The 19,817-nt window shown below is 32.7% G+C and overlaps 1 protein-coding gene across 1 annotated transcript; it reads right to left on the bottom strand.

Moving 5' to 3' along the window:
* Positions 1 to 2,338: 2,338 nt before the first annotated feature.
* Positions 2,339 to 19,817, bottom strand: LOC126838676 (uncharacterized). The gene is made up of 3 exons (XM_050573300.1): positions 19,364 to 19,817; positions 13,151 to 13,579; positions 2,339 to 3,951 (listed from the first exon to the last, which is right to left on the bottom strand). The coding sequence occupies exons 1-3, from the start codon at positions 19,526 to 19,528 to the stop codon at positions 3,244 to 3,246; spliced, it is 1,302 nt and encodes a 433-aa protein (XP_050429257.1). The 5' UTR covers positions 19,529 to 19,817; the 3' UTR covers positions 2,339 to 3,243.

The raw sequence follows: 19,817 nt of genomic DNA, 5'->3' as shown, positions 1-19,817 counted from the left end.
AAAAAATTATGCATTTTGTTTTGACTATTAAAAACATTATTGAAGTGGCGTTAGTTAACATTCGCCCACAGTTAGGCCACACAATTGACACTCGTGTGGAGGTCAGGCGAAACACTTACATTGTTTTTTACAACAGTTTTTTGCGAGTATTGTAGTTTTATTTTAAAAAATTATCTCGTTTTACTAAAGTTAGGCCAGATTTTCGTTAGTCATCCCATTTTAGAGCACTTTTACTTCATGGAGATTTACCGGGATTCGGTTTTCTCAGCTACATAGGGTACAGCCGACTTTTGTCTATCGTCATAAAAAGGAAAACAAGCGGTTCATTCGTTATAATTATTGCGGTGGGTTAAATTGTCGAAACCACATTATGCATCTTGCCCACGGCGATACAACGATATGTCAGAGAATTCATTTTATTTGCATTTGCTCAGTACACAAATAATTAAATACACACTCTTGTAAGCATTTCGGCTAATGCCAGAACTTGTGCGCACTAACTTACGGTTAATTTGTCCCATATCGATCCATGCGCTCAAAGCACGGCCATTCGAATTTACTTAAGTCGTTTTCCAAACAGCTAATCGAAAAACATGCACTTGACGGCGACGACAAAGCAAAGGCACGCACTTTTTAAAGAGTTCCATTCAAAATTAACAATGTATTCACTCTTACAATTCATATCACGCAAAGTAATAAAGAAATATAAATAAATCCTAAAGGCTCGGTTGAGGTGTTTGGTGAAAATATTATAAGTACCTACTACTCTATGTACGTACTTTGCGTCCAATTTGTATCCAAACTCGTTTTTAATAACTTTTGTAATTCCACATTGGCTTTTTTACAACAAAGGACTGAAATCAATTCATCTAAAGTTGTAAGGTTTATAATAAAGACATATTATTACAATATATTTCTGTGAATAATATTTAATTTCCTGTCAAAGTGTGATGTAAAAATTATGTATTTTACAATGAATTATTATTGAAATATAATATTGATTTGTAGATTACATTTGGTATTACATTTTAGATTACTTATATTTGATCGTTTATTTGTAAAATAACGTCCAATAACGATAACGGGAAAAAAATTAAAAATAATAATTACAGTTGTTTGATAACAAAAATTATTGTGAATTTAAGAACGTCAAAAAACCCTTAGAAATGGGTTTGGATTTTTTTTTTTTTTTTTGAATGAGTTAAATCAGACTTGAACAATTAGGTTATTATCTTACAATTAGACAATTTTTTTACTAATATTCACAATGTTAAATTAATAATATAAGCATTTGTTCGTCTTAACAATTGTTTTCGTAGTGTTGAAACGTAAACGTATTCGTTTTAATATGAATACTCGTTGTTTTGAAATTTACTTTGTCATATATTAATTATTATCGAGCATAATGGGTGCTGCAATAACTCCTTCTTTTGTTAGTGTCTCACTTGCAGTATATAAACGAAATTAATTAAAACCTATTAATATCATGCATGATTCGGTTCAGTGATTTAATGTGAAAGTGAACCTCACAGGCTCATCGAGTATATACATTATAATGTGTAAAAAATATCAGTTTGGTATCTAAGATATTACTATGTTAGTTTTACGACGAATTGATAGTTCATAATTTTATGTTGATTTGGAAAAAAAATGGTTTCCCTAATTTTATTGTTTCGAACAAATTACGACCAGTGTTGGTTGAGGCGAATAGAAAATAACAAGAATATACTTTTGAGTCGGTAAAATACATTTCTGTTTTAAATTAAACACAGCTAATTAATAAAACAACGGGCGTTAGTTCATCGGAGCTCTTAAATGACAATCCTGTATAGTGTAGTCTATCCACAAATAGGTCAAATGATACGTAGTAGCCACACCGGAAACCACGAAATATATTGTTCTTACAATTAGTGTCAACTGTCACGAATAATTTATTGAAAGGAACAATAGATTAGCAAAACGAAATTGTATTTATGAGTGTAATACCTATGGTTTAACTTTTTGTAAGCTCATTCTCAAACATCTTGCTAAATATGTAGTTGCTCCAATAGATGTAAAAACCGACTCAACTGCTACAGAAATAACTAATTTAAACAATATTCTTGTTACGTGTGTGTGGTTCACTGTACGACAACGCATAAAACAGGGGACGCAATTATTGTAGAAATTTGGAACATATTAAATTTATTTTGTACACTGTGAACGGTTAAACAAAGTACTTGTGGTTTGCTGGAACGCGCGATTCGGATGAATTATAATCGCTTTCAATGAAGGGTAAAAAAAACTGTTAAAAATTGTTCATAAAAAGTTGGGAAAATAGACTTAAATACATCACGGATACAACATAAAAAAGATGTATTTTTATTTGACTGGTAGAAAAAAACAATATCGACGTCACATAGCTAATTTTATAAATAATATGTCTTAAAATAAACGGTTTTTGAATACAAAAGATTAGGAATAAGTTACTTGCCGGAGTAGACTACATTACAGCTTTGCCTGTTTACATTCGCCGACGTATAGGCAACATAAGTTACACACAGGTGTTTAAAAAGCAAATGAAAGCACATATTATAAAAATAATAAAAATATACACAAAAGTATTTATTACTTAAAATAATAATTAATATTATATTATTAATATTTATATACAAAAAAAAAAAAAAATCGAGTATATAAGTATTATTTCTCCGGTTCAGCTAAGTGTGATAACAAAGCACACAAGTTACCCGGAGAGACAATGCAATCAATTCTGTACTCGAGAGCTATACCATGATAAGAGCAAAACTTAAATTTTGACGGTTAAATTGTAATAAAAGGTGGCTGGAACTTGTATTTTCTTAAAATATAACTACAGTAGCTCACAACTCCGTCATAAGCTACAGCATATTTTTTGGAATTTTTTAAAGAAACTGAAACGCAAAAATAATAAATAGTAGTGATAAGCAAAAATTTGTTTGCCATTTCATGTTGATTGTTTTAAATTAAATCTTTATTTTGTATCCGTTTATGGAATTTACGGTGAATATTATGTTGTATGAGATGTTTAACGGCTGTCCTGAAAGGTTGTTATCAAATTTTTTACTCTGTAAAGTTTAAAGTACAGTATAAAATAAAATGCTGTACTCATAAATAATATAAATTGAATGTTGGACGAATGAGGTCGATTTGTTGACAACCTAGATCTGTTGGTGCAGACAAAGAGCCGTTTTGTACCGGTGTTTAGATGGACAGCGAAGGATTTCAACTGATGGTGGACAGCGCTACGGTGACTACGCAGAACCCTGTGATGGCCAACGTTGTCCACGTCGATGGTAGTAAACCATTGGACGCGTCGTTGGTGTCTACGGCGGACGTCGTCGACGGTGTCGGCGGTGCCGTAGGAAGGGTAGTGCCGGGACAAGCCTTGCCGGCGACCAGTTCGTCCCGGTAACCGGCCAGACTCATGTCGTTGGGCCGCTTACAATAATTGTCGACCAGTAACCCGGCGAAACGGCTGTCGTCGGCCTCGGGCAACAGACCGGGGAACACCTGGTTGAGCTTGAGCACGCTGATCCGTCGGGAATCGCAGTCGCACTCGAACTGATTGTTCGACACCCGGACGTTGGGGCCGACGCCGAACAGGAACGGGCCCAGGTCGACGTCGCGCACTACGTTGTTTATGAACGACACGGACCGGTCCGTTTTGAACAGTTGCAGGTCAGCCGGTAGAGTCATGAACTCATTGCTGTCCACCATTATTGTGCTCGCGCCGGCGCCGGCGGGCGGAGAACGGACTACGGACAGGCTGTCGCCGACCAGCGACACGTTTCCCAGTCGATTGCCCGAAAGGCGGATATCTTTGGCGTCTTCGACAATCACCGAACCGGCGTAAAGCTCGTCCATGGTACTGTTGATAATCTTCACCGAGCCCGAACGAACCAGTACTCCTCCAGCGCCAATAGTTTTGATCTGTAAAAAGCATAATCTGTTAAGTCCCGTCCAATAATTTAGAGTTGTATTACAAAAAATCACTACCACTGTAATGTGTACAATTATTAATGATTAGTGACACGAGCCAAACGAACGAATTCCCTAAGCGTGTTCAAACATAAAAATAACACAAGTTTTAATCGTTTTTTGAAAGTGCTCGAATTTTAGAAAAGCTGTGATCTGGATCGAGCTCAATTTTTAAACGTGGAACCAACGACTTGAGGGGTTGATTTAAAAAATAAACTTTATCAATACCAGTATAGATTGCCGTTATTAAATAAGTTGTTCTTTTTGTAGAAATTATATGGTTAAAAAAACAAATGAGGTTTATTGTGCAACTTTAAGGAAAGGTTACAGAAAATAATTTTAAGTGAAAAGCATAGCAAAGCTCTGTCGTGTATTTGTAACTGAAAGTTAACTTTTAACATTGTACATTTCTATAATCTCCAAAGAATAAAGGTGTAAAAAAATATTTTAGATTTAAATTCAACGAGAGTTCAATAAACGATTGAATAAAGATTGAATATTAATATATTGTGACGGTAATTTTTTTTTTTAAATCTGAACAGCAAGAAATTTGTCCTTGTAATCCTTGCGGTCCTTGTATAAAACATAAAATAATAAACTTTAAATTGTATAGCATTGTTCTATTGCCAGCGTCTCATTCGTTATTATAGTCACGCTTGTTTTTTAAACCATGTAATACATTAATATTTTTTCTTACACAAACAGTACACGCTGTTCATTTAGTCTGGTCAACTGTAAGAGCAGCTTTTTTAATTTATTTACTATCGTAGAAATAAAGCATTGGATTTGTCTATTATTTACAGGAACATCAACGCCTGTTGCCTACTGTATTGGAATTTTTGTGCCGTTAAATGAGTATTAAAAATTAAAATACATTTTGAACAAATCAAGCGTTTTCCAGACTACATTAGAATAATATTACAAACGGTTTGCATTTGTCGTTTTGTCAGCACACGAATCGTCTAAATTAAATTAAACAAAATACAGAAACCGTGATCAGAATAGCAATAAAACGAGTTCAGACTTCATATACTAAAAATATACCCCTCTAAAATACATTAAATTAAATTGAAAATCATTGGGGCTATGTTAGACAATATTATAGTTATCTCGTATAATACTAGACTGAAAATAATTGGATATATTTATCCCTTCAGTACAAAATATTGTTTTATTTACCAAACTGTTGATACCATGTTTTCGTTTTTTAGACAAATATTAATTGTCGGTACCAATAACCTCTTTTTTTAATTCGCTTAAAATGTTTAAGTTGTACAATACATTTTGCTTTGTCCGAAACAATTAATGAATATTTTGTTTCTTGTTTTTGCCATTTATTGATTTAACGACATAATAATAAAATGAATTGGTAAAGTTTAAGCAACTCATTATAAATGGTTTCGTGTTGTTCAGAACGGTATATACACTATTTTGCATTAAAATACAAGGGTTAAAGTCAACGAGTTATGTAATAGTTATTATTCTTGGAGTCGTATTGTATTATTACATTTTTTGTAAGGAATTCTGTTCTGTTATGTCGTTCCGTATTGTTTCATACAAAATGTAATCGTGCAACGAGTCAAATCAGAATGTTATTTTCTTGTGACAAGTATAAGACCTTCGGGCAAAGGGCACACCGGTACGTTTCGTAATAATACTAATATTATTAGAAATAACTCATTTCGAGAAAAGTTATTTTCATTATTGTTTTGTTATAACTTTCAAAGCGATACACTTTCGACTTTGTTCGGGCGAGCCCTTTGTCAATTATATCATTTCTAAAGAAGATATTTGCACGACAGATGTAAAAAGCTAAACAAACGAACACAAACTTAATCGTTCCGAGAAACAGACAATGTTACTCGACTGTGGATAAATATATATATATATATTTGATTCGTTGCTTCTAGACAGAAATAATAATAAGAATCGTTCCTGTTAAAAAAAAAATAATAATACATATTATTTAGACAACGTAGAACGTTTGCTTGAACGATGTTGCTCAATGTAAACACACTTGAGAAAATTCGTTCCGTAAATCAATCATGGCGCAGATCAACCGACCGAAAATAATTTCACCGGTACTCGTAATATTGTTTTCATAATATTATTATTATTATTATTATCATATGCTTAACAGCAGCCAAATATTATCTATTAATATAACAATATATATATATATTGCAATTAACGAGAAAAGCCCTATATTTTACGAAATAGCATACATACTAAATAATTATGTTGTTGTTGTCATAAACTATTTGAACAAATTATTGGTCTTTCTAAAACGTTGAGCCATCCCAAGCGTCGAAGAATCTCTTAGGCATTCTTATAATCAACCTAAACATTTTTCTACATTCGAGACCTTCCTGACACAAAGACCTTGTGCTATTATTGAGATTACTTGGTTAATCCATTAGTTATGATTAGGGCAGAGGACTTAAAGCTCTAAAAAACACTTAATATGCAAGCACCTATGCACTTAAAAACACTAAAATATAAACTATTTATATGCTTTAAAATTTTTTTTAGCGATTTAATTAAACAAATTAATTACTTTAATAAAACATTTAAAATAAGAAAAACAATTACTGACTAAATTAAACTATATGTATATGCTGCTATACTATGAGTCCACGACCAATAAAAGAATAAAAACTTTGACTTAATAAAACTTTTACTATTTATTGACTTAATTATTCTGTAATTAATGTATAATTTATTAAAGATAGGCATATTGAATAATTTATTTTTTTATTTTAATAATTTGATATTCATTCTTCTGACCCTAAAAATATATTTCCAATATTTTAGACATTTTTTACTGCTTATTGTTTTGATAAATTATTTTTAAAGAAAATGTTCAAAAAATCCCCCTAAAAAGCATATATAACTTAAAAATGCCTCAAAAAGCAAAAAAGACCTAAATATGCAACATAAAATTACAGATTTGGCTTTGTCATAACCTAAAACGAATTTCTTTATGGTTGGCCTTTTTATACGGCTGCGCAAAACCAATATGCAAATGCTAGAAGTCCTCTGCCCTAGTTATGATCATCAACGGCCAACTGATTACTTATCATGAAGTGTACATTGTTGGTTAACGTTAAAAATGATTTGATTGAGTATTTCTGTCGGGAAGTTCCGATTAGGTATTAGACGGGATACTTAATAAAAGATACCCGGTAGGATTTATTGTATTAGGAAAATATGGACATTTTGTACCATTTGAATTCCTCGTTATTCGACGAGTGTAACTTGACATTGGGTTGCCAAAATTTCCAATAATCAGTTGGCGGCCACGTTGGTGAATCGTCGACGGTACAAAAGCAATTCGCAAATTACATCCTCGACAAGATAAGACAACTGCTATCCGGGAAAACTAACCAAACTCTAACGAAGAATCGAGCGCGGTAAACGGTTCTGGTTTTCGTTAGTCTGATTCTAACCCTCTCCGACTGTCTTCTAAAATGTTGTCACAACGGGTTTGCTCAAGTTTCCTTGGTCACCGCATAGCTGTAATATTATCTTCGGAGTAGACTTATGAAATAAAAACGCCGTTAACTCGTTTTGGTTTAGATTGTCTTTGTCCAAACGCCAACGAAAATCAATGAATGTTCTCACGTTCGCCGGTCGCGTTGCCCGCCATCTCCTTTTCCGTTTGGTTTCCAAAACCCTATGACGATTATTATCATACACGTTAAGCATTCAGGTCGCGTTGAAAAAAACACAAACCAACGATGCCGCCGCCGAAGTTTTTTAATAATTATCATTGTTGTGCATCCAAGTCTTATAAAGTATGCGACGTCACGAGCGGTATGCTTGCCCGTTCTTAGGCGTGTGTGTTGGCTAGCAAACACCGCGAGTTTGTCGAGAAATATCGCTGTTATTATTATTACCATATATTGGGCATCAGCTTCCGAAGACAACCAGTTAAAAACGCACAGTATTTTTAAAATAAAATAGATATACCATTTGCAATGATTACCAAAATTTAATTGCACGTCTAATATTGGGTAGAGACCAATTATAATTGGGAGGGCGATGACGGATGTTGGCTACTGAAACAGTTTGCCGGGATGTCGTACGAATGGAATATTGTTTTTTTTTTTTATGATCGTCCCAATGAATAAATCTGGAAGACAGGTGGCGAAGTCAGTAGTCGTTTTTTTTTTTTTAAATTTAATATCCTGAGATTTTTTATCACTATAATTATTATTAGAAATATAACCGGTATGTGATGGACCCCCACAACAAAGAAAAAAAAAAGGATAAATCGTTCTCGACCGGGACCGCGTCACCTTTACTTAGATGACGAGACGATAATCCTAAAAGTGACCCTGTGTAATCTTTTTCCATTATAGGTACCTACATCAAACGTGTTTCTTTTAGTGTGGGCACCTACTAACAATAACGCTTCACATTAAACGTCAAAACTGCATATCAATAAGAAAGGGAGGGGAAGCTGGATCAGTGCAATAATATACTGTATTGTGGTACCTGCGTGTTCTATACTTGAATCCGTACAACCGAGAGATCAAACCGAAGATAGGGCCAATTGAAGTGAGACGTAAGTGCGTAATCAAATGAATAATGGACGAATAAAAATACGACTCTCAATAGTAAAATAATTAAACATTTTTTATTTGAATTCAAAGATGTCCTTAATAATTATAAAACGTTAACGGGTTATACGATTTAATCACGAAAATCGTTGTTTTTTTGTTTATTGCATTTACATTTTACTTATTCGTCTACTCCACCTGACGACCCTAATTAAAATATATTAAAAAAAAAAAATGATATCAGAATTTTCCAATGCTCCAAAACAATTTATTTGAAAATTATAAATTTTTTCAGATAATAAATAAAATATTTAGTTTGTTTCTTGGACATTATTCCGATCATATTAAGAGCTGATAAAAATTACACATAGATCTAAATACAATAATTAAAATATATACATGTATAAAAGTTCACAGGTCGGTTAACAAATAATACTACATTGTTTTGATAAAAACTTAATAACATTGTTCCAGTTATAGTTATAACCGCATAAACATTTTTTGTCTTAACACAGCACGCACACCTTTATATTGAATCCTTTAATATTGAGTTATCCCATTAATTAATAAGAAACGCTTGTCGTAAATCGTAATTAAATAGAATTGATTATACGACTTGGTTGTGTACATCTTCTTATGTAGTCAAACATCCAAAACATGTATTGAATTTCAAACAAATTACAACGTACTCGCCTAAGTTTGGAAGCAAACAAAAAAGTTTTAATCAAGTTTATGAGACAATTTCATTTTAGTGCGACATCATAAGAGAGAGAGAGAGAGCTTTCGGTAATTTACGTTATCGAGTCTCGCCATACCTTTTTGCACGTCTCATTCCATTCGTTTAAAGTTTGTACTTCGGTTATTGAACGACTAAATTTTAGTTTTCAAACCGTACGTTCAAACGCAATTCGTTCTTTTATGTGGGACAAGCGAATCGGGCTGTTTACTTTTTATTAAATATTGTACATACGTTAACTATGATGATAACACAGTACATTATTATTGGCAACTCAATAATAAAACGAGCAGACGTACAGCTTAATAATTTACTACGGCATAGAGTACAAAACGTTCGTTCTTTTTATACTAAAACACATGGATAAACATTTATTTTATAAGATGTAAAAAAAGCATTAGATTTAGCAATTCAATTTGATCGTCGCAACCGAGTAGAAATTATTTTCAAATTTACTATAACGATTCTCATTTCTCCCATCCCCCTTGTTGTTTATTTACTACACTATATTATGTAAGCACACAATTAAGTGTACACGTGCATACAAGTATACAACATACATATTGATTTTTCTATTTAACCACCTATGGTATTGAGTTGGTTTTGAGGGTATTATACTTCCATGCAACACTGTATTATTGTCTAATACATCAAGTACAAAATAATAATATTTGTTATTATCTCTTGCGGTGTAGTTTAATGCGCTCGATCGACGGAGTAAAAGACCTATCCTATGGTACGTACAATATGCATGTATGAACCCACAACAAGGCAAATGTTTATCTTGATTCATCATATTTTTTTTTTTTCAAACGGTATACGGAGCCCACGCCAAGTCAACACACAAAAATACATAATATTATATTAAAAACAACATTTGAGAACATCGAGTCATCATATTTTACATTACATACACAAAATACATATTACACAAGTAACATACACGAGTGTGACAGGTGTTTCCATAGACTTTTCAGTGCCTCAATTGTCACGGGACCTAACCATCATTTCACATATACGAGTTACGTAAGTACTGGTATGTAAAAATCGTATAGTATGATAATTAATATTCATGAAGATCAAATAATTTTTAAAAAAATAGTATTTTTTTAGTTAACTCATGAAAACTGTATTTCATATATTATAGTGTGCCGTTGAAATAATAATATCGAAAAATCCCGCTGTTTACTCTTCGGCAATAATAAAACGATTTCCTCTCATCTTACTTCGAGCTCGCCGGCAAGCTCTCATGTATGTATAATTCATATTTGCTTTTCCCAAAGGCCTACCGACGTAGAAAATATAAACGCAAGCATTTATTTTGCCGAGTAATAGGTTCTTTGCCCTAATGTTATGGATCCCACTTGCGTTTAAGCCCTTTAGACTAATTTAGATATTGCAAGTATAACTTTACTATTATTTCCGGGCGTTGGTTGTTCTTGCATCTCAACCGAACGATCAATCGCTGTAACGATAGAACAATAGGGTTTTGTGGAGGAGTGGATCTGGCTGGCCGACTTTATTTGTGTGCGATATGACAAATAAGATAAACTGAAAATTAAGAACAATAATAGAGATAAACATCCATCGTCGAGCAATCGATACACTAGCAATTTTGCGGACTAATAAAATATTTAAAGTCGAACGTGCGACATGATTAAAAAAAAAGCTAAATCTGACAACAATAATAGTCAAGGTCCGTCCTATCAACGATTTTAAGTTAATAATCAGTATACACAACGCCCATAAGGCCACTATATGATATAAACAACATCGACCTTAAATTAATACACTAATAGATTAATAATAAATAGTTAATACTGTTTTAACAGAACTAAAGGTATGTTACTCGATAAGAAAACACGATTTTCAGTCATTTTGATTTGCAAAAAAACCGATAAAAAGGCCTAATAAAGGTAACCAGTTTTAAAAAATAGGCCTATTAGAGTAGGTGACATTTGTAGCAACGGGTAAAATAACAATATATTATAAGGTTATATGTATATTTAAGTGCTAGAGAGCCACTACGGTGTGTTGATAATTCGATTAGTGTATAAAAAATTGAAAACTTGACCGAATGTTACAATTATTATTGGAAAACAATACCGTTCCGCGTTAGATCGGAGTACGCGACTAAAAATGAAAAATAACTGAAACAATTGTAACGCGTTATAGAAATCGTCACGGGCGAGGATCGCAGATAATTAAAATTAAAAAAAAAATAATAATAAAAACCATTCGAAATAATAATAATATTATCATGTCCTTTTAGCTTCAGTGTCCCGTTTTCCATTGACCTCTTCTATCGATCAGCTACGCATCGTAAGAAAAAAATAACCGTATTGTCTAAAACAATGCACTCGGCGACTCTTTCCAAACCGACACATCCACCGACCGCGGTAAGGCAGCACATTCAATACAATTTGTACAATATAGTGAAACAGTTTTACCAATACACTGCGTTATTTTGTATGCAAACGGCTTATATATAAGTCGCTGTTCTATGCAGTCATAACATTGTGTGTTTAACCGTTGAGCTGAGCGAGGTCAAGTTCAAGAGTGTTATAAATTATAACATAGTTTCGGATTAATCGCATGATGGACTCTGCACGTCATTTATTCAATCACTGGGATGCGCGTAAATGTTGTTTTGTCGAGATCATGCAATTATTTTCCCTTGATAATTACTCAGATGTAGACGACGTGCCGCACATCCGATTTGATAACGTTGCTATGAAATCCGTCTATTCTAGTTGTCTATTCTGGGAAAGCGGCCGTGTCCGATTTGATTAAAAATGTTTGAGGCACAAATAAATGTTGTAATTAATTTCCATAACACTTTAAGTCTAAACAATCCCGCTTTGTTGGACGCCGACTCGGTAGTCCTTAACTGACGAAAAGAGGATATGTTGTGTGTAAAAATAAATACTTAAAAGACTTTGACTTCGGTTGGTTATTTTTAAAACAAATGGTTAAAATTATATACGTTTGTATATTGTTTCAATTCAAGAACACACAATGAATAGCTCTTTCGCGCTCTTAAATAACGAGGCGTGTTTTTTTTAAATAATATGCACTGCTGATAAAATATAAAACAAATTATTTTATTCCACAAAACAACTGTTCTCTGTTTAGAATACAAAAATATACTATGCCCTAGGCGGCAGACACCGAGCTTAATGAGGTACAATCTTTTTAGCTTAACTTTTGCGGTTCACCGCTCAAACCGTATAGTAGGTCTTCACTGAAAATAGGAAATAATATCTATGAAAATCTGTTAGGGTAAGATAATGTTTGCTGTAGATCTAACGTATGTTAAAGGTAATTACAAAAATCCAGACCAATCGTCTACAAAAAACGAATTTGTGAGATCACGGATCACTTGACGTTTCCTGTGAAATAGCAATTCCTATTTAGTTGTGCCACGTCGAGGTATTTTATAAAAATATATACCTAACAATTATGTATTGCAAAAAAATGTGGAAAAAAAATTGTATTTTTGTAAAATTTGCTCTTAGTTGGTATGTTTGACGTCGGTTATTATTCAATTGAAGTGCAATTATTTCTATATAGTTGGTCAATTATATTATTAGCTGTTCCTAAAACACAAAGTACCGAGTATTTTGTATACGACAACAAAACGTATGGACGATACTTTTCCCATTGTGGTTGCAGCTATAACAAGTGTATACTGTTGTGAGTATTCTCCTAAATTACTTTTTTTTGTTCAACGTTCTTTGACCTACAATTCTTGAACTAGTCGGTTCAATGTTGCCATTGTGACGGCAGTACACTAATTTAAGTGAAACGCACTTTTTTTTTTAGTTTTACATATTATTGTTCTACTTGCCGCAGAGTTGACAATAGAAAATCCGTCCGATTCGCCTCGGACGAAAGTCATGTCCAGTGCACCGGCTTCGATCTCATCCACGTCCACTCTGTCGAGCATGACCTTCTGGAGCGGCGCTGAAGCAGGTATAGTGCCTCGGACCAATCTTTGAACGGAAGTCCGGCGGAGAACCAGTTGCTTTAAGGTGCGGTTAGCCGGTCCAAAACCGTCGAGGACCAATCCGCCGACATCCTCGACCGTGAGGCTTTCCAAGGCCGGGAACAGGCCGGCAGTGTAATGGAACAATTTCATGTCCCGCACTGTGACCCGACTGAGCAGTGGCGAACCCGAAAGTCCGGACGATGGCAACGACACGAGTCCACATCCGGCCAACGTTAAATCCCTGACGCCCGATAATAGCATCGTATCCTGTTCCCGAATAATCAGAAACTGTAAAATAAAAAAAAAAATACAATTAATATCACGTTGGAACATCATAACGATGCGCTAATATGTCCAAGTGAACCTAGTGTGGAGCTTCGAAAAAATATATGTCGGTGGAGATCTATCTAAAACATAATGATGTCGATACAAAACCGTTAACCATGTAGATTAAATTTAAATGTATTCATTTTTTACACAAGAACCACAATACAGTTTGCCTTTGCTGAATAAAAACTTGGTCAAATAATAATTTCAACGTGTTATGTATAGACTAAACAAATGTCTGGCATACGTTTTAAAATAATCGTTTATTGAATTTAGTACTAGTGTCAAAATTCTTAGGCGAGAGGTCAAAATTTTAGTTTTAAGTCTTACAAATCTTTTTTTTACACTCATTCAAATTGAATTTCTCTAATGACCGACCACAAGAATAATTATACAGGGTGATTATTATTTATCATGAACCACTCAATGTCTCATAGGGATAAATAAGAAATTAAAATATTTTTTTTCATATTGTTGTTATACAATGTGATCTCAATTTTTCACAACTTTTTGAAGTGATACTTCTTTAGGCGCATCGTATGGGTAGTTAACCCGTGAAACGAGCGAACGAGAAAACGAAGTCCACTGCATCTGCCGTATAATAGTACAAAATGCATTCAAGTTGCGAAGACGTTAATGATCAACCCCCACTAAAAAAAACATTTTTGTTTTTTCCAATTTAATACTGTTTTAATTAATATACAAATCCTTACATTAACATATCTTATATTACACAATTTTTATACACACAATTTTTTTTTACCCCCTCCCAACTTAGTTTTTTTGATAGCAACTTTTGAAACTTAAACGGTAACTTATATATTTTATTAACTTTTTAAGTTGAGAATAATGTACTAAAAATTTTGACTGTCGATATCCAGTTTCGGATAATTATTTAGGAGGAAAGGTGGAGTGTAGTATTATTTTTATCTGCGCTCATTTTCCAACCGCACCTACCCTCCCATCTTAACTTTAAAACTCTTATTACTTTAAAAATAGTTATCCAAAACTGGTTATCGACCAGTCAACATTTTCAGTACATTATTCTCAATTTAAAAAGTTAATAAAATATACATGTTACCTTTTAAGTTTCAAAAGTTGCTATCAAAAAAGCTAAGTTGGGAGGGGGGTAAAAACATAAAAAAATTGTGAAAATTGACATTACATTGTAAAACAACAATATGAAAAAAAATATTTTAATATCTTATTAAACCCTATGAGATATTGAGTGGTCATGATAAAAGATGGTAAAGTTTTTATGAAGCGTAAACAATATACAAAACCATTTAACTTTTGAATGTTTTAATTATTTCGTATTTTTTTTATTTTGGTCCTCTGAATTTTAAATGCAGAAGACAATAAAATATGAAGGCATCGACACTAAATTGATTATTAACTAGTAGACGGCTAACAACGACTTGATTAGAAATGATAACTTATTAAAAGTGCAACATTATTTTTATTTTACTCTTAGCGAAATTCACCCTGGTTTGAATATTAAATGTTACTTGCAAGTTTCATCGCTTAAATTAAGTATCACTATTTTTATAACAACAATTTATTACGGTTTCCGATGTAATTTAGCAACTCTAGAAATAATAAATATAAGGGCTCTCTTTCCCTTGAAAATCCAACATTAATAATGACATATTTGCAGAAACTATAGAATAGCGAGGCCTGCGATTCATCACGTAACGAGCGATAAAAGCAATATGTCATTTTTTTCTAAATAGTCACGTGGTTTTGGATTAGTTATTTTCTCTCGAAACGAAGAATTATTGAAAATTATCTAAGTATTTTTCGTTTTATTTTTATTTACTAAGTTTTACAATTCATATTTTTCTATTGTATGAACAACTTACTGTTAAGAATCATCTTTCGAATTGTATACATAACACCATAATTTAGCGGGTTCTACATAGTAGTAATAATATTATTATTCTTTTATCATTATAACTCTCGCTGTCGTATGGACCGTAGTACGATCCGGATCCTGATAAATTCCAATGTCAGCCCGTACAACAGGCTGGGAAGTGTTCACTGTTTACAGGTCGGAGGGTTTTCAAAAAGTATTTACCCCTTTCTTGAGAGAAGGCGGTTTTTAGTATTTGTTTATACGTCGTGTATTACACCTGTGAACTGTAACCCGTCGGTACCTAATCCGGTTCCATGGCCTGGGACGCACGCACCGAGTTCTACGACAGCTTAGTGATTTGTCAGTGTAGCAGCGTGCTGCAATGGCTGCGGATGATACCTTTATATTATTATATTACACACAATAATAATAAATCAAAAGGAATGATAAAATCCGAACGGGAGGAAACGTTCAAATGGACCTAATGATTTACGATGGTAACGTCCAGGGATAGTCTACTTACCGCATTGTCCTACAACAATATTCACTTTGATTAACGTATGACCCGCGTGTGTCATTGATCTATTAATCATATGCACTTGCGATGACGGTAAAAATCGTAGCAAGAATTTTGTTTGAAGTATTATTTCAATCGAAAAACGGTAAAAAGTGGGATTCCGTGTCACTAGTTTACTTTGTCTCCAAGTACACAGTATAATAACTATTTATATTATAAAAACATTGAATCACAAAATGCAGACAGAAAACCTAATTTACCGAACGATAGTGTAAGCATTGTTTGTTAGTTTAAAAATGATAAGTTTCAATTTTTATATTCTAGCGAGATAGTATTAACACAGTTGTCGGCAGTCTATACATAATAAATTATCTATTGGAACTTAGAAGAAGCAAGCTGTTGTCTGTAAGTTTATATTAGCTCAAACATTAGTAGTATGTTCATTGTACCAACATGTTCATAAAAAATATATATTGTATTGTATATTGTATTGTATTGTACACGAGATGATTTGGAAAAATAATTACATTTAATAGTATTAACAATTAATACCATAATATAACATAGGTATTTAAAGTGAAATAACAAGAGCTCGTTGTAACTAGTTAGTTTATATAAGAAATATTCGAGGGATAAGAAACTAAAAACAATTGTTTAATATATTATACAATGATAAAAAAGTTTTCTTAGTTAGTATGAAAAAAAAAACTATTACTTTTTCACTTTCAGAATTACATAAAAGTGTTGATTACAGTAAAATTTAAATGGTGTGTACTATTCACAAGAGAAAATCAAGGAATATGACACTAGAAGAAGTATGTAGATTATTCATTACCAATTATTAAACTGTTCGTTGATATGAGTCATTCATTTTTTTATCGTTTGTTTACAATCATATATTTGCATGCAGTAATTTTAATTTTCATTATATTTAGCATACATTTCCTTAATATTTATATCATAATTTCAGGTCAGACAACTGTAGCATACAATGAAACACACATCCAGTGAAACTAGGCTGTTTAACGATTTCAAAAAATGTTTGATACTAAATTATGATTATGCGATCAACATATTATATAAATGTTGTGCATATAATCAACGGTACGATATCATTGTAAAAAAATGCAATACCAACAAGAGACTTATAATTTATAAATGCAAATAAGATAAAAAAAAAATGTCTCAATGTTTATGACCAGAAACTACTGAAAACAACCGGAAGTGAAACCAGATTTTCGCGCCATAGCAGGTACAGACATTTTGGTGTTCGGAGGACACATCTGGTGCACGTGTAAATCACAATATAAATAGTCTTTGCCCTTTTGGCGATGTGTTACATCGTTAAATCTCTATTTTGATGTGATCCGCACACAGATTTACCGAAATGGCCAAAGAACATATTAATTGCTTTGGAAACATGTTTGACGATGACAATTTTATTATGCAAAATGTACCGGAAATTTGATTAAACTATAGTAATCGTGAGTCATTGACACTACCGAGAGGAAGTAGCTAACCCGACTAGCTTCTTTATCGGACAAGCACACAGTACAGTTGGGGTAACACTATTTCTAGAAATGTTATCAATTTATTAAATGTAATAACAAAATTCCCATTTAGAGAGAATAAAATTGTTTGTAATTTTATATATACAATGAACGTTGATTGCTCGATTTATATTTAGTGATGCTATAAGTAATGATCGCTAAACAAAATTATTATTATTATCTAACATTTGGATAACCTTTTTTGAATGATAAACCTTACAATACTATTAGTATTTTACGTTTATGTAATTATAAAACTCGTACTAGGTAACCATATATTATAACTGAACTTATAGACAACAACTGATAACATTTTTATTGTTTTAATGAAATATCTTTTTTTTTTTTAATTTTGATAAATGAAAAAAAAGAGGCTAAACGACAGTTCATATTTGTCTCCGTTACTTTCCCCACATTAATTAACGTTATGCCAACAATATAGCGTACAGAATATATACACTACAGTCTACACTGCACTACTTAATATGTTTCAGTAATTTCAAGTTAATTTAGAGTAAACCAAAATAAAAGAAAAGAACGGGACATAGCTTTGTAAAAGTTTGCTTATAATCAAATTCTCTAGACTTTCAAACAAACCTATAAAAACACGCTGTAGCTATATAAATGTCATAATAAACTGAAACTACTTAAACACACCCTACTCATTGTAGTTTACAGCTGAACAAAAATAACTCTGTGCGTGATAATTATACTTGGAAATACAAAGAGCTAGTTTAAGACTCGTCAAACGCAGAGACGTACGGAAATAATGACATTTTTGTTTTTTTTTTTTGTAACATTGGTACAATATAGATCTTAATTCTGTCGATCGTCAACATTCTATGTATTCAATAAACTACCTATTCATAAATCTAATCTATGGTATGAATCGTTAAACGTATAACGATCAACAGCCGCGTTAAACCGAGTTTTTAGCTGTGATCCAACTTAATACGTCGCTTTCAAGTAAATTAATTGATTTATTACTAAATGCAAAGTTACCTTTACGAAATGACAATTGAAAATATTATGTAAATTTCATCTAACGAAATAAATAATAATTATACTATCTTATTCAAAATACCGCATAATTTAAGTAGTTTTAATTTTCATACTCGTATAAAGTATTTAATGATGTTATGAATTATTATTTGTTTATTAATCTATTCAAATATTATCAACGTGTTAAAATAATGCATCAGTTTCTGTAGAGGTAACTTATGTGTCAACATTTTCATATTTATTGACATCTGTGACTTATTAGTGAAAGACCGAAATTTTAGACCATGTTTTTTTTTTTAAACTATATTAACAGTTTCATACTTCATTATTATTTTGTGGCTAATAGAGTTGCTGTTTTTATACAAGTACATAGTATTATGTTTCCCTGGGGAACTAATTTAATGACAAAACTCCCATAAGTCCTATCTACTTTACCTCGACAAGCTCCGCGGTGACTTAAAAAAGTTAATTTGAACTTCGCAAGAGATATTAAAACATTTTTTTTAACACGTACACATCATATTCTCGAGCTGTTTATGTAATTAGTTAATTCGACCCAGCCACTAATTTTAAATAACACTAACTTGGTTCTTATTTAACTATATGAAAAAACGAACTAATAGCACTAATTAAAATTTAATATTCTATTCATTTTAGAAATATAATACATTTACAGCGATGAGAAATTTGTAAAATACAAATTTTATAAATTATGGTTTAAGCGTAATAAGTAAACAAAATCATTTAACCGATTTTAAATCTAACTGTTCATGACCTCATAAAAAAAAAATGTTGAGTATGCATGCGAATGAATGGCTTACTTTGGTTTTGACGCAAGTGCAGTTCACCATGACCGGGGTGGCATTCGGAGGAGAGCAGGCGCAAGTCTCGCAAATGCTTCTGCTTGTCGGTTGGGCGCCAACTCCACCGTATAGCGACAAGTCCACGGCGATGAACACCAACACCGCACACGTGCGTAAAATCATGATGCTTTGGATTATATCTTTAAATTAAAAACTGTATTTAAAAAAAAAAAAAAACCGATAAAATGATCAAAAGCAATTTTTTTTTTTTTTTTTAAACAAGCAGTTCCTCTTGAACCACGAAAACGATCGACTTTTGACGGAAATGAAATGTAATAAACACACACTAAACCCGCGTTTGCCTGCGCGGCCGCGTTGACTGTGAGGTACGCGTCGTGTGAACGGAGGGAGACCGGCCGACCAAGACTGCCGCGTGCAGTAACCGCTTACCGTTGTCGAACCCAGGGCGGAT

The sequence above is a fragment of the Adelges cooleyi genome, unplaced genomic scaffold (assembly GCF_023614345.1).
Source record: "Adelges cooleyi isolate 19-005CV unplaced genomic scaffold, UGA_ACOO_1.1 ACOO_flye_CR_arks_rails_tigmint_CR_PRNA_30, whole genome shotgun sequence".
In the NCBI taxonomy this organism is placed as follows: Eukaryota; Metazoa; Arthropoda; class Insecta; order Hemiptera; family Adelgidae; genus Adelges; species Adelges cooleyi.
Note: the sequence above shows the minus strand (reverse complement) of the source record. Positions and strands in the feature narration are given on the sequence as shown.

Coding starts and splice junctions, on each gene's coding strand:
- LOC126838676 (XM_050573300.1), bottom strand. CDS start 19,528: ATGATTTTACGCACGTGTGCGGTGTTGGTGTTCATCGCCGTGGACTTG. Junction 13,580..19,363: donor GCACTTGCGTCAAAACCAAA/GTAAGCCATTCA, acceptor TTTATTTTACAG/TTTCTGATTATTCGGGAACA. Junction 3,952..13,150: donor TTTCTATTGTCAACTCTGCG/GCAAGTAGAACA, acceptor TGCTTTTTACAG/ATCAAAACTATTGGCGCTGG.